This window comes from Corvus kubaryi, unplaced genomic scaffold (assembly GCF_017639235.1).
Source record: "Corvus kubaryi isolate FWS band 111438036 unplaced genomic scaffold, C.kubaryi_AGA036_p1.0 37392, whole genome shotgun sequence".
NCBI lineage: Eukaryota > Metazoa > Chordata > Aves > Passeriformes > Corvidae > Corvus > Corvus kubaryi.
Window position 1 is genome coordinate 8,346,691 of NW_024581131.1, and position 27,148 is coordinate 8,373,838.

At 38.2% G+C, this 27,148-nt stretch overlaps 1 protein-coding gene across 3 annotated transcripts in view; it reads left to right on the forward strand.

The window, feature by feature from the left end:
- Positions 1–3: 3 nt before the first annotated feature.
- The window catches only part of PDHX (pyruvate dehydrogenase complex component X), a 36,959-nt gene continuing 9,814 nt past the window's right edge, over positions 4–27,148 (forward strand). Inside the window, exons 1-8 of one of the 3 annotated variants that reach the window (XM_042038205.1) lie at positions 4–97; positions 7,138–7,221; positions 11,906–12,006; positions 16,913–17,118; positions 18,383–18,481; positions 23,169–23,343; positions 24,765–24,912; positions 27,069–27,127. In XM_042038205.1, the coding sequence (XP_041894139.1) occupies positions 7,161–7,221; positions 11,906–12,006; positions 16,913–17,118; positions 18,383–18,481; positions 23,169–23,343; positions 24,765–24,912; positions 27,069–27,127 (849 nt within the window). In that variant the 5' untranslated portion in view covers positions 4–97; positions 7,138–7,160. The other 2 variants (XM_042038204.1, XM_042038206.1) reach the window with 2 other exon arrangements.

The following is a 27,148-nucleotide window of genomic DNA, read 5'->3' on the forward strand; positions in this document are numbered from 1 at the left end:
CGCAGGCACCGACCCGAGCCGGACGCCGGCGGGCGGGATGGAGAGGGCGATGCCCTCCCCCGGGCCGGGAGCCGGCAGTGACTAGAAGGAGATGCGGGTACGCCCCGGCGACGAACAGCCAGGCTGGACACGGGCGTCCATGCGGTTACATTCGGCCGTGCCTGGGACGATCGAGGCGGCCAAACCCACGGCCGGTGCTGCGGGAGGGGCTGGCGGGACACGGTGAAGCCGCCCCCCGGCGCTGGGGTTTGCCGGGTTATTTCTGCTCAGGCAGTCCGTGGGGCAGCCCGCCGCGGTGGGGGCGGGGAGGGCAAGATGGCGGCGTCCCTGTGGCTGAGCGGCGGCGGGGAGCGGGTGCTGAGGCTGCTGCGGGTCGGGCGCTCGGCGCTGGGCGCGGGGCTCTCCCTCCCCGCCCGGGAAGGATGGAGGCACTTGCACGGCACCCGGGAGCTGCTCGGTGAGTGGCGGGCTGGTGCGATGGCTGCCCTTCTGTAGGTGCGTCTGCGGGGACCTGCTGCGGAGAGAGGGTTGAGAGCGGGTGGCTGCGCTGGGTTGACCCTGGCTGGATGTCAGGCACTCGCCGAAGCCCCTCTACAGTTCCCCTCCGAAACTGGGCAGGGGAGAGAAAATATATCAGAAGACTCATATGTTGAGATAAGGGCAGGGAGAGAGACCATTCGTCGATTACTGTCATGGGCAGAGCACACTCGATTTGGGGATATTAATTGAGTTTATTGCCAATCACAATCAGAGCAGGATAATAAGAAGGGGGGAAAAACCCATTAAAAACACCATTCCTCCACCCCTGCCTGCTTCCCAGGCTCTACCTTCTCCCTTCCAGCTGCGCAGGGAGACGGCAGAAACTGGATAGTGACCCGTGGGGAGGTGGGTGAGTGGCTGTGGACGTGGGATCGTTTCGCAGGGTGTGTTTGGTTTGGTCTCTGGAGGTACTGGAAGTGCATCAGGATGTGTGTGGGCTCATAGGAGAAAACTCGGAGAGAAATGTGAGAATTATTAACGGTCTAGAAAGCAAGATCACTGAAGGAATTGCAACCTAGAGGAAAATAAATTAAGTTGTCAGATATGAACTTTTTTTGTGGATAATGAAAAAGTTCCCACCATTGAAAACAGGAGTGTGTTTTCTGAGTGTAAGTATAGCTAAGCACTGAAAAAGAAAGCTTCTTATTTGGCGTTTTTGGTCCATGTTTTCCACCACGTTTCTGCCATCTCACTCTCCACATAATGTTTCAAGTAACAGGAGAAGAGCGTGTAATGTATATTTTGTGTAATTCTATTTGGGTTTTTTTTAATGGAGAGATAGAGTTTGAGTTTATTAATTGCATGTCTAGGATCCTTTCCTACACAGAAGTGAAGGTGTGAGGTTATGACAACCTCCTTTCAAGATGCATTTTTCAGGAGTTTGTTGTTACACAGTTATCAGTCAGATCATCTACTCTTCCATGTTTTCCTCTGTCTCTAAGAGGAAATGAATGTGTGGATGGATCATGAATGATCCTGCAATGAAATGTGATCTTTCCCTACTTGATCTGAAAGTTACAACTGGTAAAACATTGAAACAATGATCAGGTGCATTGTTATGAGGTCCTGGTGTGATGCTGAGCATGAAGTACGTGAACTCTGTGGGGTTTAAGTGTACTTATAAAAAAATGGCCTTTCATTAACCTCGTGTAATAAAACTCAGTAATATTTCAGAGACAATTTAATCATTGTGGTTTAGACTTCATCATTCCCTTCTTTCCAGCACTGGTTGCTTTTGCTGTTTCGCAAAGTGTGAAAATCTTTTCCTTTATAGAACCTGCTGTGTGTGATACAGGGAAGTCTATCCCTTTCTTGAAATAAATATTTATTTTCAAATTTTATTAGAAAAAACTTGCTTCTTTCTTCATATTATAGTGTACATATATAATATAATGCAGGGTAAGCTACTTCTAAATTGGTCTTTTCTTCTAAATTAGCTCCTTAAAGAACTTCTGTCTACAGTCCTCCCAGACAATCTATTGTGTACTTTATGTTGAGAGTACTTAATATATAGCTGGACTTAAATTTCTAAATTTGGATATGCAAATGACTAAAATCTTCTGTAATTCCTTACAGTAAGCTTTTAAGTGTTTGTGTGGATAGGTCACACCTTTAACTCATTCAGGCTTTCCTTATTCTAGTGTACTTACAGCTTTTCAAGGTGGTGTGTATTTTGGTGACACCATTTTAGAGTTTATTGTTGCCTCTAAAATGAAAACAAAGAGGAAGAGTCATAAGTTCTCTGGTAAAATAGAGCTCCTTTGGACATAAAACTCTTGGCTCCTAGTTAGACAATATCAAGTTAAGTCAATTTCATTTTAGCATTAGTTTTATTTCTCTGTTTTTCTGTTTCTGAAAAAGCCACTATTTGAAGTATTGGTTCATGTGGATCTAGGCTTTCTGTCACATGAGTTTTTGTTTCTCTGCGTGTTTCTGTCCTTGTCTGTGGTGCTGGTAGGGGAAAATTTATTTTGCATAATTAATTCGGAATGGAATTCCTAGTTTTTTGGTCACAGAGAAAGAGGAAAAACTGAAAATAGAAAAAGTAGAATGACCTCTTTATGTTAGAGGTGTGTCAACTTTTCTTTGTTTTTAATGTTGCATAATCTTATCATTGGTGTTAAGTTGCAGTAAATTTTTCAGTTCTCTACTGACTACAGAGTGTGTGTAAGAAGTTATGAAATATCTCTCTGGTGGGACACGGAGCATTTAAAGCATTTGTCTTCAGTTCATTGCAGGTTTTTTGGTTTGAAAATACTGTAGTTGTTCCACGTTAAAGGAGGTCAAAAAGAGGCATTGGAAGTGTTATGCTGAGTAAGTACAAAATTGCCTCTCACTGAGGTTCTTAGGTTGTAGTTTATAGGAAATGATAGAGGTGTACTGGTCTGCTCTCTTAAAGCCCTGCTCTCCAGTGTTTTTGCTATGCAGCCTAAATATGCTTTGAATCCCTTCAGGGAGAGGGAAGGCAGCAGAAATGTTCCCAGATTCAACTTGATTCTTGAAACGTGTGAACAGCAACAAATTCTCTTGGATACACAGCGAGCTGCCTTTGAGACAGCAGCCTTTTTGTCACGTGAAGTTTGGGTTCTTTTTAAGTCTTCCTCCATTTTTATTCGGATAATTGATGTGTATTAACACAGTTACTGTTGGTAGAAGTAAAAATCAGTGGATGGTGACTGGGAGTTCAGAGGTTTCGCATGCTTATGGTTCTAAATTCTAATATGCCCATGAACTCAGTCTTTGAGATTCTGTGCGAATTGCCAGAACTTTTTCCTGACCCATAATTACAAAGCAACAATATTTACTTCTCAAAGTGCTTGTAAGGGCTGCCTGTATAGTGCAGCTAACTTACATGAACACAGTGATTCTTTTTATTATCCCCCTTCTTCATTTAATGAGGGCAAATAATATTTGGTGAAGGCAATTCTTCACTGTAAGCTTGCTTTTCTTTGTAGAGGCACATTTAAGCCTGGTTTTTGTATGTGTATGGTCATTAACTAGAAAGCAATTAAAATAGCTTTGAAAGCTTTGTTGTAGCTAATGTTGTGGCGTATCTGGTGCTCAACAAGGCTCTTAGTTGCAGGAGCACTGAACTTCTCCAAACCTGGGCCTCTGTGCATAAGCATTAAATGGATACACACGGTCCTTCCTTGTACTTTGTATCCAGTTTTATTTGCTATTTGTTCATTTCATGGGTACTTGCTGGGGGAGTTCCTCTTCTAACTTGATGAAAGGACCAGAATGGATTGTATGTTTTGTGATCGTTACTGATAACGTTGAAGGGAAAATGTTTCAGTGGCACAAATTTGTTGCTCACTTTTGTATTTGTGCCAGAGTATGAAGCATATTCTGGGAAATGGATCAAATAGCTCTTTATGGAAGAGAAATGTGAACCACCATGTTTAAAAATTAATTTTTTCCTCATTAAAAATGTATGTTATTTTTACTTTTTTTAGTGAGGTCTGTCCACTAGTTCTCAATAATCCTAGGTATTTGTGGGATATGACTTCAAAATAATGTTTTGATTGTCAAAGCCAGACTTGTCAAGTTAGACTAATGAAACTGTGAACAGTTCTTTGCATCCTATAATGTATTGTTTTCTACTTGCTGTTATTGATACATACTATTTTTGAATAAGTATGTATAGCCTAAGACAATTGTTAACTCATACTTTAATTTGTCAATCATACTTCAAATACTACAAAACTTTATTTGGTAAATAAACACAGATAAGCATTCACATGCATAACATAGTTCATTTTTCTTATATTAGTCCAAAATGAGAGGTCGCAAGAAGAAACTTTTTAAAGAAAGTGCTTGGAGGTAATTCAGATGGGAATTGTGAGTGTTACAAGGAACATTGTCTGGATACATTTCTAAACATTACAGTCATGAGTAATATTAAACTGAAACTCCCATGGAAAGACTGATGCAGTCTTCTGGGAACATCAGCCATGCAGTTGAGCTCATTTCCACAAAACTCAAGTGTTTTGGGTAGCACGATCTTGATTGTGTTGCTGTCTTGGGGGCTTTAGGGAATAAATAACTCACTTTCAGCTCTTGGTGCATTTTAAAACGTCGAGGTAATTGATGGCTACATAGGTCATTAGAGATTTGCTGCACTTTCCATTTCACATTTTTAAATAATTGTAGAGTGGTTTGGGTTGGAAGGGTCCTTTAAAGGTCATCCAGTCCATCCCCCCTGCAACAAGCGGGGACATCTTCAAATAGACCAGGTTGCTCAGAACCCCATCCAACCTGACCTTGAATGTTCCCAGTGATGGGGCATCCACCACCACTCTGGGCACCTCTGTCATTTTAAAAATCATCCTTACACCTAGTCTAAATCCTCCCTCTTTCAATTCAAACCATTACCCCTTGTTCTATTGCTGTTGGCCCTATTAAAAGGTCTGTCCCCATCTCTCTTAAAAGCTCCCTTTAGTAAGTATTGAAAGGTGGCAATAAGGTCTTCCTGGAACCTTGTCTTCCCCAGACTGAACAGCCCCAGGTCTGTTGCCGTTTCTTCGTACAAGAAGTGCTCTGTGGATACAAAAATGCTGCTAGCAAGGATTTTCTTGCTATTTTCTAAGTCTGTGAGAGACTTTTCTCTCACACAGAAGAGGTAGCAGAGTTCTGTAAACAACCAAACACCTGCAGCCTTGAAAAGTCTTGTTTATGGTATAGTAGAAAAATATTTTGACAATGGATGTTTTAGGATTCTAGCCAATCACCCCCAAGGGGTGGCTGATCCTTTGTCCAATTAGACTATGAAGAAAAAAGTCTATAAAAGTTTGTAAAATAATTAAATAAAAGCAATCTTGCTGCACAGTTCCTGCCTGCTGGATCTTCTCTCCTCCTCCCTACGGCTGCAGGACACGGTAAAATACCCTAGGGCATTTTTTTTAATAGTGCTCCATCCCTTCTCATTTTTGTGGCTGTCCTCTGAACCCCCTCCAACATATCCATGTCTTTCCTGTGCTGAGGATTCAAGAGCTGGGTGCAGTACTCCAGGCAGCATCTCACCAGAGCAGAGCAGAGAGGCAGAATGACCTCCCTCCATCTGCTGGCCACACTGATTTTTATGTGTCCTAGGCTATGTTTACCTTCTGGGCTGTGAGCCACAACCTGCCACAAGACAGCTTTTCAGCCACTAGTACCTCTAAGAGACTTGTCACCAATGTCCATGGGGCACTGAGATGAGGACCACTACCCTCTGAATGCGACCATCCAACCCATTCCTCACCCACAAAATGGTCCACCCATCAGATCCTTATTTCTTCAATTTACAGAGAACAGTGTTGGGGGGAACAATGTCAGAGGCCTTACAGAAGTCCAGAGAGGTGACATCCATAGCCCTTCTTTGTCCACTGGTGTAGTCATTCTGTCATAGAAAGCCACTAGGTTGGCCAGGCAGGACTTGCCCTTGGTGAAGCTGGGCTGTCCTAAATCACCTCCCTGCTCTCCATGTGCCTTAGTGCAGCTTCTGGGAAAAATAAGGGGCAAAAAAGAAAAACTAGAAGAATTTTGAGCTGAAAAGCAGATAATAAAGGAAAAAAAATTGAAAAAGGATTAATTTCTAAGATTTTTTTTTTTCAGGCTGTTCCTGACTACTCCAAGCAGTATATAGCAGCTGGGAGAAATGTGGTGTTGTTTCCTACTGAATGATAACAATCCTTAATGCTGAATATTAGAGAAAAGGGACTGTGAAGCAGAACTGAACCTTGCTGTTGTATACAATGTACCTTCTATGTGTCTATGTCTGTTCTGTAACTGAACACAAATTCAGATGCAATAGTTCAAGAAAGAGCCTCAAAAATCAGGTACTGGAGAGCTGCTTTTACAAAATTGTATCTAAAAAGATACTTTTTCTTGGCCTCATAACTATTCTTAAAAGTTCAGAAGGGTAGTATTGCTCATATTAATGTCAGAATACTCCTTTGGTATAGAGGATCAGATGACAAGAGGTGTAATTTGCTGTGAAGCCAAGGACTGTGCTGTATCCTGAGCTCTACCCTCGGAAGAATCCCACTAACATGGCACACAGTTGCTGTTATGCAGTGCTGCTTCTGCATATGGATTTACTGAGCCAAGAGAAAATCACTGACACTTGAAATCAATAGTTTCCTGCAAAGTAGACACAGTTTTCTAGTAAAAAGAATAAACATTAGAAAAGTTTATCAGTGAAAGAGGTAGATCATCAGTGTCTGAAATACTAGGATCACAAGGGCTTTATTAATTTAAAGGATACGCTTTGATCTGGAAAAAATTCCACATCCTGGGTCAAGGAGGAGAAGGAGGACAGAAGAAAGGAGGATGTAATGCTTTTGGTGGATTTCGAGATGATCAACAGAACTTCAGGTCTAGGAATTCAGGGCTCTTGAATTTCCATTTCTATTGTAATATGCCTTGTTTTCCTTTGTGCTCTGTGGTGGGCATGCTTGTATGTAGGCTTAAAAAAGGGAGCATCATAGTGAATCTTTTGTTCAATTATCTTTCAGATTCATGCACTTTTAGTTTCATTTGTGTTAAGCAGTTATCTGAGAAAAAAATTATACTGAAAAAATACTACATTGAGATAACCATATGCTTGTTTTGCAGGTACACCTGGTATTAAAGTTCTTATGCCTGCACTTTCTCCAACAATGGAAGAAGGAAACATTGTGAAATGGTTAAAAAAGGAAGGTAAGGTAGCATTTTCTGTGGTCACATTTTCTGTAATTTTTCAGCTATGTAAATCTGTTCTGTAAGAATAAGATTATTCTTCCGAGTTATAGATTAGTATTTTGTAGCAAAATGTTTGGTATATGGATGCTGTCATCATGAACTATACCTGCTTTGAAATTGTTGGTTCTTGAAATGTTTTTGGCTTAATTGTCTTCCAAAAGGTTGCATTGATCATATTTTTGAAAAATTTCCATTCGGCTGTTCCAGGGTGTGAGTGTGTTGCTGTTTTTAATTCCCAGTGTTGTCGTGCTGAGCAGTAACTTTGGAAGTCTGGGAGCCATTGAGTTTGGGGAGGGTCTTTCTTTCATTATTCTGCTGTGTTAGGGAATACCATGAAAGACACGGTATTTTTGAATATATTTTTTAATATCTTGATTATAGTCTACAGTTAAAGCTGAAAGAAGTTTAGATTATTTTCATAAACCTAATACCAAATGGGGAAATTTTTCCCTAAAAGAACCCCAACTGAAACCCAACCTACTCATCCAAAAAAAGCCTGAACTCTGCACTCTGACAACTATGTGCTTCTGTTAAAATATTTTGGAGCAACTGGATAAAAAGTCTGTCAAGTTTCATCTTCACATAGGTTGCATGTAAATGAAAAATGATCTGTAGAAAAGTGAGCAGTTCCTGTTCTGTCAGGACACCTTTTTCCCGTTTACTCTTCCCTGTCCCTTCTTCAATTTTATATTAAACCTGAATTTTGACTGTAGTTTTGGTTTCCAGGTAGCAGCTGTCCATTGGTATAGGATGTCTTGCAGGGTTTTGGATGGCAGTAGGAATATATCTTGTTCACAGGCATTTTTAGAGAATTAAAGAGATGGATACATCTGGAGAAAAGAAAATATGTCGAAGCTTATTATCTTCGACAGACACAATTTGGATAGCTAAACATGTTTTGGCTATTGTGCCTAGATAAGCCTTTTCCTTTGGCTTACCCTTTTAAGTGTTGATACAGCTTCCACTAATGTGTTGCTGGAGAACTTTGCTTTCCTACATTTTGAGAGGTGACTGAATGGCAGCTTCTTGCTCCAGTAGTGGACTTGACCTTTTACTCATGAAACTTTTAGTAAGAATTTTTGCAGAATTTACTAGGAGCAATACAGAAGTTTATGTCTATTAAAAAAAAGCACCAGTGTTCTTGAAACTTGAAGCTTCAGTTAATCAAGTCCAAGGTTATGCAGAGAGGAAAGAATGATCCAAAGTCCTTTTTGTATTTGTTAGTTGTCAACAATTGTAAAACATTAAAAATCAACAATAGCCTCTCTTACAGTAATTATAGCATTCAAAATTGCAAGAGAAAGCAAAGAGAGCTTAGTAGGAATTGAAGTACATTCCGGTTTGCTCCCCAACAGGAATGAATCAGCTTTCCTCATAAAAAAGTGTTAGAATGTAGAAGCTATACAGTGGTTTTTCTCAGTCTTTCCACTAGCCTTCCACCCTAACACAAAAGAAAAAAAAATCTCCACACCTGCTGTAATTAAATTAAAATCAAAGCTTAATTGATGATTGGACTTTGAAAGAAAAGTATTTTAGTATTTTTATTGTTCTGTTTTCTATTTAGAAAGAAGATCAAACCTGAATATAGTATTTTCTCTTATTGGCCACATCTGTGACCATAATTAGTTCCTGTCAATACTTTTGTTTCCTCTAAGAGTCTGGACAATAAACATAAAGACAATATTAAAAAAAAGAAGTGAAGATAAATTTTGAAGAAAATAGTGAAGTGATTTAATGCTTACACTCCTCTCTGTAAGGAATGCTCTTAACTACTTAATTCTCTAGAGCATTTGCCATGTAAAAGTAGTGTTATTGCTGAATATAAATGTTTGACAATCTAATATCCAAGAAAATATTTTTAAGCAGCTGACAGAAGCAAGTTGCTTGCATGTGAAATGTTTTTCCCACTGTATGACCAGAAGGGGTCAGTGTAATACTATTTTGATAATTTTTCTGTTCTTTGTGTAAATATCAAATGTTTTCATTTTACGGTTTCACAAGGATGGACAGATAATTTCACTACTGCAGAAAGGAAAGAGCTGAATTTAATTGACAGCTTTACTTTTCCTTCTCATTCTTAATGCAGTTTCATGTTGATTCCTGTGGGTAATAAAGTCATTCTCACAAAGATAAAATTATGTTTCGAAAATCTTGTATTTATTATGTATGAATTTAATGTTGATGAAAGATGGTAGACTGACAGCCCAGGAGACCAAAATCCTCTTGTTAATGTGGGCAGAAAACAGAATATACAACAGTGCTGGCAGCATCCACGCGCTGTGTAACTCTGCTACCTTGTGACACATCAGCTCCAGGGACTTCAGTATCTATGTTCAGTCAACTCTGTTTTTATTTGCAAAGAGTACACTAAGAAAGGCAGTTTGTATCTTGTGATTTGGATACTTGTCTGTCAGTAGTTGAACAGAGCACCAAGGCTATTGGATGCCCACTGGATCTGCTAGAAAGATACTCTGCTTCACTAGAGATCCTAACCATTCAGCCTAGCTGTAAGAATTTAATCACTAAAAGCAAACCAAACCAAAAACAAAGAAAGAAAAAAACCAAAAAACAAACAAAAAAGCCCAAACCCCGCCCAAGTTTTTTCAAGGGCATTGCTCATTATCTTAGAGAGCTCCCATTCAGGCAGCTTCTGTTGCAAATACTGCTCTCAGTTTAAAGTGTAAGAGCAAAGATACACTTTGCAAAAATGTTCTTTCCTAATCCTAATTATTGGAAAAGCTGATTTGTAATTGACATCAAAGTGTGCATCAATTAGGAGCAATCAAAAGTTTTTCAATCTCTAATGAAAATAAGTATTGTCCTTTCTGTTGTACTTGGGTACTGAAACACACATAGGACTTGAATGCTGTGGTGAAGTATTCTTAGACTGCTTTTAGTCAATTGCCTTTCAAATTTATGTCGACTTTATGGCTGCAGCAATGAAAGGAAAACAAAAAAAAAGTAGTGGAAAAGTGGTTTATCCAGTTCTCTGAAGACTTTTCCTCTTGCCTTCCCTGTGCAAGATAACAGTTTTCTGTGAGCAGCCGCCTCAGGTACCCAAGTTGGGATGTGATGTGTGACAAACGCATGGATGAAGGTGTTTGGCTTGGCTGGCCAAGCCTGCTGGAGGTACTGCTGCCGGTCTCTGAGCACTGAGATTTCTTTTTAATGGTGCAGAACACTTACAGTCTGATGGCAGATGAAGATACAGAGTTAAGATCCTTTCTGCTTGCCAATCTTAGCTCTGTAAATTACAGAATTTGCCCAACAATTTGATTTCTTAACAGCTGAGAAGTACTTGCCTAATGATCTGATATATAGGCTACTTGAATTAATGATCCAGTAAAATTAAAACACTAGTATAGAGCCTGGAGTTTTGACTTCCTCTTATAATAAAACTATTCATGCTCTAGTTATTGCAAAGTGTAATGTGGCTGTTAGATTATTACATTAAAAAGATGAAGTATATTTCTCTACCAATTTCTGTAATAGGAACGTTTATGACTTCTAGAATTATGTAGGTGGCTGAGTTTTTGATGTTTTCATTTAACACAAATGAGGTACAACACCTCATTTTCCCTTTCTAATTCATGTAGTTGTGAAACAGGAAACCTTTTTTTTATAGTGTTTGTCTCTTACCTAAATATAGGTGGTAACCTGCACTAGGTTTTAATTCTGCTCCTTAAGCACAAGAGAGTAGTATCAGTAGTTAAGCTAAATGCTTAGACAGGTAATGCTATTGCAACATTTCTGGTAATGGGGAAATATTAAAATTTTACTTCATATAAAATTGTAGGCATGTTTTAGGCTGGTATGCATTGTCTCCATAAGGAAAAAAAGCTGTATTTTGTTGGAAGCCGAAACATTCAACTACCTTACAGTTTTTAATGTAATTTCAGTTTTAATGTTGGCCATCTAGTCAGTATTGATTTGTTGAAATAATCCAGACACATAATATCTTTATCATCTGCTAGCAGATACAGTTACTCTTCAAAAGCAGAGGAAGAGTATGCTTCAGAATTAATCTTGGATTTGTGTAATGTAGCAAAAGCAATTTGTAGCACTTGTGCATATTCTTATTTCACAAAGTAAGTATGAATGAATGAATGCTTAAAAAGACCTTTCTGAACTATGTAGGAGATTAAGCAAGCTTGCAGCTGTGCTTTCCCGAAGACATTAAAATTCCTGAGGTTTTTATTTGAATGTCTTTAATAGTATAGATAGCAGTTACAGAACTATGATACCATTGTCATAAGCAGTTTTAGATAGCTTGCTCTGACTGGTGGCTACCAGTGAATGTGGAAGGCTCAGTATTTTATTCATGGCAGTGCTATTGAGTATGGGGTTCTGGAAATAAATTTCATTGTGTGTGTACTGCCTCTTGGAAAGCCTACTGTAAACATCAGTACTTGGAACATGTCAGTGTTCTGCCACAGCAGTTTGTGTTTCTTGAATCTTGGTGATTTTCTTTGGAAAGGAAAGATACAATATGATAAGTAATCATGGGGGATCAAGTAGGTATAAAATAGATTAAAGAATACAAAATGACTATATTAGATGGTGAATATTTATCTTCCATGGTTAAATAAATCTAAAAAGAAGCTTAGGGGTAAGTATTCTTAAGTTCTGTTGTGTTTTGCAGGTGACACAGTGAATGCTGGAGATGCGTTGTGTGAAATTGAAACGGACAAAGCAGTGGTTACCATGGAATCAAGTGATGATGGCATATTGGCTAAAATACTGGTAGGGATCCTGCATTTCTGAGTAGGGTGATGTAACTTCTCTTCAGACTGTTTGCATATTGCCTCAAAAACTAGTTTAGATAGCTAAATTTCTCCTCAGCATTCAGAAAAATGCACTTGCTTGCATTCCTAGGGAGAAATAATTGTTCTGTTTGTTCCACGTAAGTACCAGACTATTGGTACGTGGTACATGATTCTATATATATTTAATGGATTTTCACTTAACCTGATTGAATTAGGTTGTTTTGTATGTTTTACACCTTGTGAATTATGGCGATGAAATATTGTAGTTTATGACTCCTCTTACACTGAGTTATAGGAAAACAAGTAACAATCAGTTGGAATATGGAATTTTGGGTGGTACTTTACCCAGGATGTATTGTCTTTGTGCTAGATTATCTTGTGCTATCAGTCAAGGTGGAATGGTATACAAGATGGGCTGACCCAGAGAACAGTTGAGTTACTAATATCCTCTATCAAAATTAGATTGATTAAGCTTAATATAAAGAAGAAGAACTGGGATGAGTTGCAAATTTTCTGAGCAGTCTCAGCTGGTGGTGTATTGCAGCTGTTTCTTCTCTCCCTCCTCAATTATTTAAACAATAGGCTGAACTGGAAGAATTTGGAATAAAATAAAAATATGAGAGATGTGTACTTACAGTAAATATGTCATTTGGTCAGGGTGGTCTCATCTAGGGAATATCTACCCATGAAGTGTGGATCACATAATTATACAAATTAGGCATACTGGTATTAATTGCAATCCAGCTACTTAGGAAACAGCAGAATGGGCATGGGTACAAACTAGTTCCTGGAGCCATGAGAAAAGTCTACCTTGCACACAGTGAGACACGTATTTCTGCTGCTATTACAAAAGCTTTTTAGATTGGTGTATTACACTTCCTATCTCTTCTACAGTTGCATTTTCTTACATCAGCATGTATTTGCACAGGTGTCTTTTGGAAAAACAGAAAAGGGAGAGCATTTTCCTGCGTGGCAGCATTTGAGAAGTGATGTTCTGTTTAGTATCTTCCTTTTTTGTATAAGCAAAGGCAACATCCTTTGCAAAAGTGAAAGTGTCAAGATAGGTGTGGGGCTGGGTAGGAAGGAGAGGGGATGTAAGATGGAACTCAGCTGTAAGTGAACTCTATCAGGCTTACAAAAACTGTCATTAGTGTTTAATTTCTACAGGATAACTTGCATTTGAGCACTAGTGTATATAGACAAGTAAGAGTTTTTAACATCTTTTTCCTTCTTTTAATTGCGTTGCTAAATAGTATTTTTTTCACAGATGTTCAGTCTTTTTGTACCACCTTGAAACTTCTGAGTTTTTGTGTACAACTGTGGAATAACACACTTAATAAGTTTCAGAGGATCTATTCTGCTATCCCTGGATGAAGTCTCACATCAGATGTATTTTTTTAATGTGATTTTAGTCTCCATGTAGTTATTTAAAGAATTGCTGGGCAGTGCTTTCACTATTTTTCTCTTCTTCAGTTTTGAATGGTTCTGAAAATTAGTTTGCCCCTAATAGCCGTGACAAAATCTTGTGCAATCTATTCTGCATTTGCAGACACTGCTTTGTTAGGTTATGTGAGGAGGAGATATGGGGATTCTGTCTGTCAAAGTATTAAAGAATTAATCCTAGGGAGATATTAAAAAAAAAAAATTGAAATTTGCTAAGTTTCTTTAATAGTAATTCATGATGGCTACAAGTAACATTAGTATTTCAGAAGCTGTGGGGTTTTTGTTTCCTCTCTTGTATGCAAATGCCTTGAAAATTTCAAAATTTCTTTGTGTGTATTGCTCCTGTGGCACGTTTTTTGATAGATCAAAGGCAGACTTTCCAGCAGCTGCATAGCTTCCATGTAGCTATATCACTGTCATGGAGCAGTGACATTCAGCCTTAGTTATATCCATATCATCCGGTAACAATCCTATGCCAAGAGCTGAACCTGAGAAGGAGATTCCAGGAGGTAGAAAATAACTATAACGTGTTTCAGGATAAGGGAAGAGAGGCAGCTTTATTGGAGTAACATGAACAGATCATTATGCAAACCCAGTCTTCAATGGATTCTTTTAATCCTTGGACTCTAGAAATGGTGGGCCAAAGAATTAGAGTACAGAATAGAGAGGCTTTTATTCCAGTCTCCTAAAAAGTACAGAAGAAACCTAATGTTTTAGAAACTGAAATAACAAGTGAGCAATAAGATCAGAAATTTTCAGATTTTCTTTTCTTTTTTCTCTAGCTCAGGTGTGATCCTTGGTTGTCTTTCTGCAGTACCTGGTGGATATTTCTGCTCTGTATTGGGTGTTCAATAGATGTTTGTGTAAGGCTTATAAAAAAAGCTGTGTCAGGTTTGTGGGTGGACTGATGATTACTTATTGAAAAGATTATCCTTCCAAGGGCCACTCAGAAGTTTAAGATGTGATATAGTTGATGGGAATTTAGGAATGTTTTGTGCCTCTGAGCTATCATCTGGCCAAATTTTACTCACTTTCTAAAAGAAATTAGACAAAAATGTTGTGCCTTTTGATACCAGCTAAAATTCTGAACCATCTTCACGGAGTTCGGTATGAAAAACTTGAGCCAAATAAGCACAGTCTGCTTAATGCTTTGGGTTTTGCATTTAAAGATAGAAGGTTCATTAGGTTGAATTAATTCATGTTCTGTAACCCTTCTTGGCTTTTCTTGACTGTATAATCTGTGTATGGTTTAAGAAAGAGCAGGCTAACGGTAAAATAGAAACTCATGCATATATATTTCTTCTCTATCTGAATAGGTCTTTTAATGATCATGTCTGATTCAGTGTAAAATGCCATAAAAGATTAAATAACTGAATGAAATATTAGAAGGGTAATTTCAGAATGATGATTATTCTTTCAGTAGAGTTGCTTCTTAAATTAACACTGATTTTTTTTTTTTCCTAAAATACTTTACAGTTCAATTAGGAACCAAACAGATGATGAATGATTGTTTAAGAACTGTAATTAATTGTTGAGGGATAGACCTAGAGCAGGTAGCTGGGTGTGCAGCTGCCCTGGGAGCTGCAGGTTGTGCCCTGGCTGGGGAACATGGTGGGAGCCCCAGACAAGGGGCCCTGACCTGGTGCTGACCCTTTGCACCACAGAGGGCAGAGGGACCTGTGGCACGGGCCAGGTGACCGGGGACTTGGACACAGCAGGAGCCAAGGACTCAGCAGGGATACCCCAGGCTATCAGCAACACAGACTGAGGGTATAAAAGCACAGGGATTCCTTTGTTCATGGTCCTTCCCCAGAGGCACGAGCTCAAGCTGGTTTTGTGTTACTGGGCCACAATTAAAATTGTTTTAGGGATCCAGGTGTCTGAGATTCTGCTATGGGGAAACCCAGGGCTGAGCTGTAAGGAAACCCTGTCTGACTGTGTGAGTGTGGAGTGTGCAGGGAGCCAAGTGGGACACCCATGGGGTCACTGGAGCCACCCACTGTAAAGGGGCTTCGGTCCCAGCTCACGTGGTGGGACTGTGACTGCCAGAGTGGCTCCTGGATGGTCAGACAGGAAAGTTTCCCTAACATTAGTCTCCATTACCATTTTCTCATTCATGACCTAAATGAGGATTGGTATGGAAGCCACTTTGTGTAAAAATTCCATTGCAGAATGAGCCAGCATAAGCTCTGTCCATTTTTCTTCCCAGTGGAGGAAATAAACATTTACTTTAGTATATATTTGTTAGTGACTAAAGGATTATGCTGCAGTGGCAAAAGCCCCAAGGGAATTTTATTTCTCTGTGCACTTAATCTCTAATTTTTTCTCCCTGTCATGGTCACCTGTGCTTTGTTGGCTTGTCAGCAAAGTTAGGATTTTTTTGACTCTTCTTGGCTACATAGAATCATTGACTGGTTTGGGTTGTAAGGTGCCTTAAAGATCATCTCATCCCAACCCCCCTGGCAGGGATGCTGTTCACTAGATCAGGTTGCACAGGGCCCCATCCAACCTGGCCCTGAATGCTTCCAGGAATAGGGCATCCACAACCCTTATGGGCAACCTGTTCCAGTTCTTCTCCACCTTTGAGTAAAGAATTTTTTTCTAAGAGAAACTTGCCCTCTTTGATTGTAAAACCATTACCCCTTGTCCTGCCTGTGTAAAAAGGCCCTCTCCCCACCTTTTAGGTACTGAAAGGCTGGTATAATGTCTCTCCAAAGCCTCTTCTCCATGCTGAACAACCCCAGCTCTCAGCCTTTGTAGGAGAGGTGCTTCAGCCCTCTGGTCATCTTTGTGGCCCTCCTCTGGACCCACTCTTAGCAGGTCCATGTCTTGTTGAGGATCCCAGACCTGGACACAGCTCTCCAGGTGGGGTCTCACAAAAGTGGAGTAGAGGGGCAGAATCATCTCCCTCTCCCTGCTGGCCGCACTCCTGCATTTGCCTTTCTGGGCTGCAAATCCACACTGTTGGCTTATGGCCATCCTCTCATCCCAGAACCTTCAAATCCTTCTACTTACTTCAGCTCTTTCTACATCTGAGTTTCTGGGGTTCATTGAGGTTTATGCAGGGGTTTTTTTATTGTGAGTAATGAAAACCTATCAGTGACTCAAAAATCCAGGAGATGAAAAGTTAAGCAAAATTATAACAAGTTTTCTTTTTCTATTCTAGTTCTGAGCTGCAAAGTCTGTGTCTATAAAAGGTTACTTTGATTTCTGAATGCTAACTTTAGGTGTATCGGATTTGGGGCATAACTTAATGTTCCTCTCCTTATAATAGCAATTATAATTAATTTCAGTCTTGAAATATCTTATTAATAGTAGCAATAAAATGGGATCAATCTTACTGATGAATTGTCATTAATATGCCTGAAACTTTGACATCTACTTGTTCTAGTCATATTAGAGCAGACAGAGTAATATGTAACTTAATGTTCTTAATTTAGGTGGAAGAAGGAAGCAAAAATGTTCGATTGGGCTCAATAATTGGTCTGCTGGTAGAGGAAGGACAGGACTGGAAACAGGTTGAAATGCCAGCTGATGCTGGTGATCCATCTTCTGTGGCTCCACCAGCACCTGCAGGTTCCTCACCTCCTGCAGGTCCTGCAGTTTCAGCCCCTCCTAAACTGCAACATCAGCCTGGGAAATTGCAGTAAGTTTCTATGTTTGTTATGAAATGGAACTCTTTCGTAGGTCAGTAGAACTGAACCAAGCACAGTCTTCTGTCCTTTTTTACCTAGTAGTACGCTGTTAGTTTAAGAGTGATTAAGTATGAATGAGGTGATAAACCTTGCAGGCCTAGAATATGTCTTTGCTCTAAAGCCCAGTAAGTCAATTCAAACAACATAATTGAATTAATTATTTTTTTATTAATTTAATTAAACGTGCTTTTATTCGGTCATGCAATTGATTTATGAAGTTGTGCTGATATAGGATGGACACCAGTGCTTATGCATCAGACGCTAAGTGTACCTATGACTTGTTTTCTATTTGTTTGAGGAGAAAAAATAAAGAAATGGCACATTCCAAAACCCTTCCAAGCTGTTGCATTTTTGATATTAGAAAAAAATTATTCAAATATTTTCATAACAGTGGAATGTGAAAAACTTAAAACAGTAGGTTTATGTGCTCTTTGTTAGTTCGGTTTGGATCCGTTGGTATTCTAAGCATTGCAAACACCTTGGATGGGGAGTCAGGCCCAGTGTTAGTCAGGTAGCAATAATCCATAAATCAGTGCTTCATATCCCAGGATATATCCTGTTTGGAGGATATATCTTACTTGTGTTGTGGGGTTTTTTTTTCCCCCAACCTCGTTACCTTTTCTCTCTGGCTTGCTGTGTTCTAAATGCTGCCAGCATTTAGGCTTTTCTCGTGCAAGTGGAAGACAACTAACTGAAGTCATTGCCCAGGCATTACCTGTAGTAGGAGGATGATCCACAAAGGGATCCTTGAAAGGGTTATGTTTTTCCTTTTAGTACCAAAGATCATCAGAAGTGCTTTTTCACTGCAACTGTTGGAGATGTATCAGCATGTTTAGAACCAAATGATCATTTATGATATGGGGTTTTTTTGGCAAGGGCTTAATGGACCATTCTTAAAATTCAATGAGGTGCAAATGTAGTCTCCTTTAGGAAATAATAAGTAGGAGATTTTGTGGAAAGACTTGAAACCAAGTATTTATTCTTTTCTGAGTGTGTTGTTGCTTTGTATCTAAGAATTCTAAAACATTTTCTCTAGATGTTGGCTTTTCTCCTAATTTCAAAAGGCAAATCGTGTTAAGATGCACTGGGTACTCTGTACCAATGTACTCTGCTTTGTAGTTCACCAGAGAGAAATGTAGTTTCTCATGGTGTACATTAAGGAAATAAGTTAATCTTAGTATTTAAAAAATGTATTTTTTCCCCTCATTTCTTCAGGGTTCGCTTAAGCCCTGCAGCTCGCAACATTCTGGAGACACATGGACTAGATCCAAGCAATGTTACACCTACTGGGCCTCGAGGAATCTTCACTAAAGAGTATGTAGATAATTTGGTAAACTTACAACTTCTGATACTAGAGCAATCTCCATTAGTTTGAAGTTTATTTATTAAAAAATCTGTGTCTTTGTTCCATTTTTTGCTATGGATGGGCTTAGTTAAATTTGAAAAGCCTGTTGAAAAGATAGGGAGAATGGGTTAGGAAATATTTGAAGAAGCCCTTAATTAGTAAAAAACCAAAAAATATATTTGCATTTTTTAAGTCCCATCTTAGCTGTGTGGTACTGCTGTCACATTTCCTGCAGCTCAGCCTAATGGTGGCTATTGCCTCCTAAGCACCACTATTAGCTGCCGCTATGGATCTCAAGAATTGTACTACCCAAGATGCATGCAGAGCCTTAGTAGAATACCAGTGGCCTGTTTTCTTCAACTCCTTTTCTTTAGGGAGTTCAGATCTTTTGCTTTTTTTGCTGCAGTTCTGTTCTGAAATCTGTCAGGATTTCATTTTTTCCCATTTTTATTAGGCTGGGGGAAGCAATGAAGTGTAATCATAAGAAATTCCAGAATTCTGTTTTTCTCCCACGTTTCCTTTTTTTCCTCTCTATGATTTAAAGGATATTTGTTTACAAAGCTGTGGTTTGTTATGATCAGGCTTCTAGCAGTTTATTATACCTTTTAAGTATTCCAGTGTAATGATTGGCACTCCAGCCTTTGAGTGAGGAGGTTGTGTGCAAAAACGTGGTAGTGCATTTAGCCTTGAAATGATGCATGTATGTTGTTGGAGGTGAGAATGTTGGCAGAAAAAAATATTTGTGTTCTCAGTAAAATTATTCCTTTTGACAAATACCATCATTCACTCACACAGACTTTCCTGGCTGCTGTTAGTTTAGTTCCATTCAAAGACAACCAGGATCAGGTCAGTGTAACTTGGAACTGGAGCCAGAAAAGCAGCAGACAGTTTTTCAAAGCTTTTTTTTTTTTCTTATGATCTTTGGCAGAGTTGAAATGTAATAAGGAATTGAATAGATAGAATATCCTATGTAACAGCAAATCATCAGAGAGAGTTCTTTGTTAATTATGTAAGTGTAATGGTAATTTATGGTGTGTAACGAGGCTATGGCAGGTGGAAACCCTCTGGGACTTTGAGCTAATGAATTAACTTTTCCTAGTTGTCATGGAGATCTAGCAAAGATTTTTCTGTAGTTATGAGAATTATCTAGCAAAATAATTTCTTTTAAAAACTGCTTTTTTCATACAAAAGATTTGACTTTGAAATGTCAATTTAAGATGAAGAATGTCTGGGGTTTTCTAACCATTCTTTTGAAATGGAGCTAATCTTTCAGATGCCTACAGACTCTGCTATTATATTCAGTTTGAAATGAAATGTACAGATTTTTATAGAGAGCTGCTGCAGATATTCAGGGAAATATTTCCTTTGCTGCACTCACCAGATTACGAGAAACGAAGATAGTGAGTTGTGTAAGCAAGCAAGATTCTTTCCCCCAACTTTCAATCTTTAAATTCAATTCACTGTAAAACTTGTAACAGCAGCTGGAACTTCCACTCTACTGGTGTTCTCTGTCATGATCGACTCCCTTAGTGGGCCAATATTTTATTTATCTGCATACTTTTATTTATTTATATTGCTCATATGGGTCTGTTCAGTGTTGAATTACTGTTGTCTTTTTCCTGCCTGTTTTGTTATTGTTGATTTTGTGTGTGATTTTTTTTTTTAATCGAGTTGCAGAGTTTTTTTATTTGTTATTTCTAAGTAATATCTTCTTATATCACTTAATATCACTTCCATCAAAAACGTCCTAGAGAATTGGTGTGCCAGTACAAAGTGACTCACAAATTCTGTCAAAGATTGTACCATTTTTCTACTCATCAGCTCAGATGCTGTTTGGGAGGGCTATATTAAAATTGATTGTTTCAGCTACTACTGCCCTTTCCCATTCTATGTAATAGTGATCTAGGGATTTATAAATGGAGCCATGAAAAGGCTGGTTACTGAGAACTGTGTTTTTCTGAGGCATGTTCCTCCCAGCTGTTGTTAAGTTAGTGTGTCTTGGAATCTCTGAGCTGCTCAGGCATTTTGGACTTGCAGAGAAAGGCCAGCACACACATGCAGTGCTGTTTTTCTGGAGATTAAATTCATGTATTGTATTCATGTAAATGCATGTATTGAGTACGGACTGAGCGTGGGATCTCTGCTGTGTGCAGTTTGTCAGCTGCCATGTGGGAGGAATGGGTTCCTTCTATAATGTTGCTAGTGTGTTCTGAATCTCTGCTAACCATTTTCCTTTTCCCAGGAAATCGTCTCTGAATTGAGTAAACAGGTGTAAACGTGTGAAAGGGGAATATGAAACCTGTGAAAGGGGTTGGGTACAATAAAGAGCAGTAACTGCCACCACAGGAAGCTTGTGTCAATCCATGCATCTCTGTTGGCACCGTTGGATCCTCAGTGATTCTTAGGTGTCTGTGTAACTAACTTGCTCATATCAGGAAAAGTATGTTTTGAACACAAAGTGCTCAGTTTGCTTTCACCATGCTTTGGATTTTGGCTAACATGAAGTGAAATGACTACACACTTCTGTAGTAGTGGTAAGCTGAAGTGTAACAGAGTTGCCAGAATCTCTATATTCCTAATAACAGTTTGGTATGGCATATTTTTGTTTATTAAATGTTTACCAAACTCTCATACCTTTTCTGTGAAGCAGGCTGCTCTTTCATGTTACCTCCTATCTTTCTCTGGTACTGTCTTGTGTTGATAGAAATTTATAGAGTTGTTGGAAAGATGTGACCAACCCTTCTTTTTCCAGTTCTAATAAAACATCTATTTACCTGACTTGTACTTAAACCTGTTTTATTTTATCTGCTTTGATTCCTCTTCTAACTCTACTCATATTCAGGCTTTCAGTGTTGCAACTATGAGAGTCATAACACTGCTGTACCTGTTTTTCTTAATCAGTTAAATTATGTGGAATTAGTGGGGGGAAGCTCTATTCATATGTATGTATAACATGCATCTAAATTTTCATTTGTATGAAATGTCTTTTGTACAATACAAATGAGTTTCAGAAAGTTTTGAGCAAATCTTTTAATCTAAAAATAAGCTCAATTTTGGCAATACGTTTTTCAGTTAACACTCTAAAAAACACCAAAACCAGATGGTCTCTCTAATGACTGCCAAGTGAAAACCCTCAACTAATTTTTGGTACCTTCTAATATGTTAACAAAAAACTTGTATTATGTCATGCAGTTACTTTTTGTGTCTCAAATTGTCATGGTAGGGAATGATTTTCATTCTATGAAATCTATTTTTTTTCCCCTGATATAGTAGGTGTGTTAAATACTAAACACTTAATTTTAAAACAAATTTTGGCTAGCATGTTAATTTGGGAAAGCAAGTAACAACTTTTAATTAGGAAAAATTTTATCTTGAGCTCATTTACTTGTTTGTTTTCAATATTTTGTTGAACTATGTGTTGAAGGTAAGAATAAATTGAAGCAAGTCAGCAATGGGAAAAGGCATTATGTAGAGCTTTTCAATTTTCAGTTCTTTGAAAATTGAAAATTTTTTAATTTTCTCACTCAGTGCTGGAGTGCTACTTTTTAGGAAGAACTAAGAATGCATAATGTTCTGAGATTTTGTTCCTCCTATAAAAATTTAATAACTCTTGGCTGCCACTCAAGAGTAGTCTCTCAAACAGTAATCTGCTGAAATTAGATAGCTTTGTTTAGTATTTATGAATTGTGTTTCAAAACCGTGGTAGGGTTGTAAGTAGTCTGATTTTTAATTTATTTTAATTTCCTCTGCCAATTTGTGTAATTAAACTTTTGTGTACATGCTGTGTCTTCATGAAATGATAGAGATTTATCTAGGGTATATGATAGAGGCTTTTGTTAGCAGATCTGGAGCATAAAGAGAGACCTACAGGAAATCTACAACTGTCTTGCCTTGCAGCTGGCAGTGGTGGTGGAAATGCAGTAATTTCTGTTCAGCCTTGTAGGTGCTGATCTTTAGCTTGTTGCTTTATGAATGCAGTGCACCTAGAGCACCCTATCATGGCTTAGAGATGGGAGTCTCTCATGTCTGTCATGCTGTGCCCAGAACAGGAAGATTTTGTGGTGGTAGCTGTATCAGTATAAAATCCTAGGAGAATGCTTCAGCTTTGTTTCTCTAATGTGGTGTTAGGAAGTATGGGCCTGTATAACATTAGTGCCCAACTCTCCAAATTTATGTTGGAAAGGTACAGAGAAATGAGTTACAAATCTATTACTCAGTTTTCACTTAGCACTAAGTAATTACATTAAATTCAGTTTATTTCAAATAGATGAAACAGCTTTTATTTGAGGCTTTATAGCCTGAATAAATATACTCTTTTATTCAGAAGAATTGTTAATGCAAATCAAAAATCGCTTTGCACACTCACAAGTAATGATGATGATTGTTACGCTTCTCTAACACAAATGCTTTCTGTTACTGCATATTCAGGCCCTTTTATTCATGGAAATTAATGAGAATTTACTAAAAAGATACCACAAAGGCAGCACAAAATTAATATCATCTAATAGTAATTACCTTCTTAATATTTGGTTTGACAACAGAAATTTAAATGTACAGAAGTGGCTAATTAAATAGAATAAGTGATGGAATAGTAATGCTTAGGGAATTGTTAAATAGTTTCTTTGTTGTCAATATTTCACTCTGTTTAATCACCAGGGATGCTCTCAAACTTCTGCAACAGAAGCAGAAAGGTAAACCCAGTGAATTGAAACCTGTGGTTTCTCCACCTCCTGCTGTGGTGCCTTCTCCTTCACTAGCAACAGCCGTGACTTCTCCATATCCACGGCCAGCAATTCCAGCAGTTTCCACTCCAGGACAACCTGCTGCCCTGGTAACACTCTGCTAAGATTTCAGCATTGCTACAGCTGAATAGTGCAATAGCTACTTCAGTAGCTCTGAGATTTCTAGAGCTGGAGAGAGGAAGGAAACTAAGGCCACCTAGATGTCAAGCTCAGTGATGTGCAGTTTTTAGTGTGTTTCAGTGATTCTAAGGCAATGTAATTAAAACTGAAATCCTCGAAATTATGGTCTGCATACTATTTTGTGTAGCTTGCAAATTGAAGCTATGAAAAATTTATATTGCAGGCCTTGGAGAAACTGGAATGATGATTTATTTTTACTGTACTTGATTTGTTTGCTTTCCTGCAAGTGTAAGTGTCCATTAATGAGTTGTCAAGAAGTGAGGAAGGAAAAGGCTTCTTGGTGGTTGCCTTGGAGAGTAATTTTGCAAACTCTAGAACCTAAATAATTTTCTATGTTAAATTGAAGTGTTAGAATACCAGAAATTATTTTTTTAAAGAATAAATGCCCTTGCTGAAATGTACATTAGTAGAAGTTGAAAAGCTTTCGTGAAAAACAATTTTCTGGCTCTAGATCTAAATTTGATGTATCTTTTTAGGCTGAAGTTTACAATGTAGCTACAATTCATAATATTCAGAAAATGCTGTCTGTTTTTTTTTTTTTTTTTTTGCACTGTACAAAGAACTAAAGAACACACAAGCTCAGACCCAGATCCATTACAGAATAAAATGTTTCTACAATTGCACCAGAACATACATATTGCAATTTACTGTGTATTGAGTACTATTGAGTATGTGAATCCTTGTATGTTCAAGGGATATGTGCTAAAGATTAGGTATGCAAAATAATGTTTTACAGAACCATTTATTTTGCTTGCTTTCTGTAGTCACTAATATTTTGAGAGATTTCTGGCAAGTTGACCTCCTTCTAGGAGAAAGTTGGCCAGTGAAACATTATTCGATATATGTGGAAGGAGGGAGAAGAATAACAGAAAAGATGCAGTAAAACCTGTCTTAATGAACTACTCAGGGAACTGAAAAAGCAGTAGCTTACTGAGGAAATGCTCTGTTACAATTTAAATGGAACAAAGCATGATCTGAGCAATATGCCAAATCAGGAAGATGGAATAATGCTTATAGACTCTGGCTGAAAATTAATGCCTCAATATTTGGATTTTTTTTTTTAAACAGGGTTAATTCTATACTGCAAAATGGAATTATTCTGTAAAACCTGTTGTGTTGATCCCAGTTTACAGGAATAGACTAGAACACTCCATGGTCTTAGTCATATTAATTTCAGTAGTTGGAATGTATCACTTTTGGATACCTAGGGGATAGCTGAAGTGGGCAGGAGTCACTGATGATAATGCATAAATGCTGGAGTACTGTTTCAGCAAAGGGGAGGTTTGTTTGCTCTCCTGATATTTAATATGCAGCATCTGATTTCTTTCAGGGCACATTCACAGAAATCCCAGCTAGCAACATCCGAAGAGTTATTGCCAAGAGATTAACGGAGTCTAAAACTACCATACCTCATGCATATGCTGCTGCTGACTGTGCCATTGATGCTGTTCTGAAATTGAGGAAAGAACTGGCCAAAGGTTAGTAGTGCGATTTACTTGAAGGTGTGGTAATACTAATGTGGTTATAGTAATACATAATTTGTCTTGTTTACATAAACTTCCCCAGGAGGTATCAATTTTGTATAGGCAGACCACTATGCAGTCAAATAATTTTTTTTCAGTATTCTGTATGTTGGACTCAAGCTGTAGTTCCTGGCAATTATTGAATTGGACAGCTTGTCAGGATACAGGAAGACAGAGGCATTACTTTGCCAACTAATTTTCCACAATGTTCAGGCTGCATAAGCAAGTAGTGACGCTCTGTTTGGTGATGGAGACACGCAGGCATGCACCTCATAGACCAGTACTAAGTCTGTGACTTGGGTAAAAAATCTGAGGGCCTGTTATTTTATAAAGGGAAGAAACAGCAGGCTGGTTTTTCTCCTACTACACTCTGTTTTTTTAAAGACCAAAGATTAGTTCTAAAGACTGAAGACATTCATGGGAGAATATAGCTGTCTGCACAAGAGAAAAGGGCATAAACAATTTCACTTGGATTCTTCTTAGTGTTGTTCTATTAGTCCTTTTTTCTGGTACCATTTGCGTAGTTTGTTCTCAATAGTTCAGCTTTGAGATGTTTCTCATCACCTCATTATCACAAGAATGAAAAATGAGTAACTGTAGGTCTAAGACACTTCAAGTTTTGATCTAAAGCTTCACAATTGCTGTCATGGTTTGAAAGCATGTAGGTTCAAATGGTAGCTTTCCAAAGCCATGTGAGCTCTGCATTCAGAATAACGTAGCAGGATAGTGTTAATTTACATTTTTGTTGCTGTACCGACTGAGAAACTGAGGCCAACTGTTCTGTTCTAGTGACTAGCCCGTGCTTGTTTATCTGTTTGTGTGGTCTAAAATGAAATTTGACCGGTATATTCAGATTTTCAAGATGAAGATACAGGAACTGCTTCTCCTTCCACTGGAGTTTTGAGTGACTAATTTTTAATGCAACAGTATCCAGGTCATTTTTCTACCTGATTTTTTTTCCTAATGGTATTTTATTCACAAGTTAATGTCAAAGACATTTTATGATACTGATATTTTCTTTAAACAGCAGCAGTTCATAAGGAATGAACCAAAAAAGGATCTTAGGAATACTCACTTGAAATTTTTCACACCTCTCCTGCTGTTGTTGATTCTTAATGAATATTTCCTTTAAATGTAGAGGTGGAAATGCCATATGTCTTTGCATGAAATTGAATTGCAGAGATTGTCCTGGTAGATGTTTATGTTTTCTCTGATGGAAATTATGGTGTTTTCTACTACTATAAACTTCAGTGATGCAGGGCAAAATATCAGACATGGATTATTTAACTGTATTCCTGCTCTACTACTGGACAGTGATATTTTTGCCAAGGGTTAGGAATGTAGTACGTCAATAGAAACCAGTGTATATTTGATGACCAAGATACAGGTTTTTCTGATGTGAAATTCTGTCAGTGCAGCATAGTAATTGCAAATTCCATAATGTTCTGTTGGAATGCTGTCTCTCTTCTTATACATAGATTACTAATCATGGCAAATGTTGCAGGCCAGTTATGTGGTAAGTGGATACTTGGTTTGCTCCTCTAAATTTGTGATGACTTAAGAATGTTTCACTTGATACAATTTTCTATAAATAATTTTCCCTTGCAAAAGTATTTGTAAAGATATGTGTGTTATATGCCGTAAACCAGATTTGAAAATTGAGCAGTTTTGCTGCTTGATCAGTTTTGCTAACAGCAGTGATCGTGGTGGAAGGGTAATGTAGTTTTTTTTTTTTAATTGCAAAAATTGTAAGTTTAACACTATGTAAATATCATGCATTTCAGGGTAATCTTATGGCATAATCTGCATTGTATCTATTGCCCCTGCTTCTGCTGCCACTCCTGATTTTAGTTATCAGTTTCAGTCTCCTGAAACTCTCCTGAGTGTCTCTGCATGACATTTTTCTTGATGGATATGCCTTTTGTCCCAAGGGGGAAAAAAGTAGTTTTCTTGCTTTTATTATTGGAGTTTGAAGATGAATGACTTTCTGGCAATGCTTCAAAGGAGTAAATCTGCTGAATCACTGGAATCTTGTCATCACACAAATGCTGATAAATCATATGAACAATGACTGTTGTCCTTTTTTTAAATTTTTCTGTTTCTTTTTGCAGATGACATTAAAGTATCTGTAAATGATTTTATTATCAAGGCAACAGCAGTTACTCTGAAGGTAAGCAAATAATTGACTTTA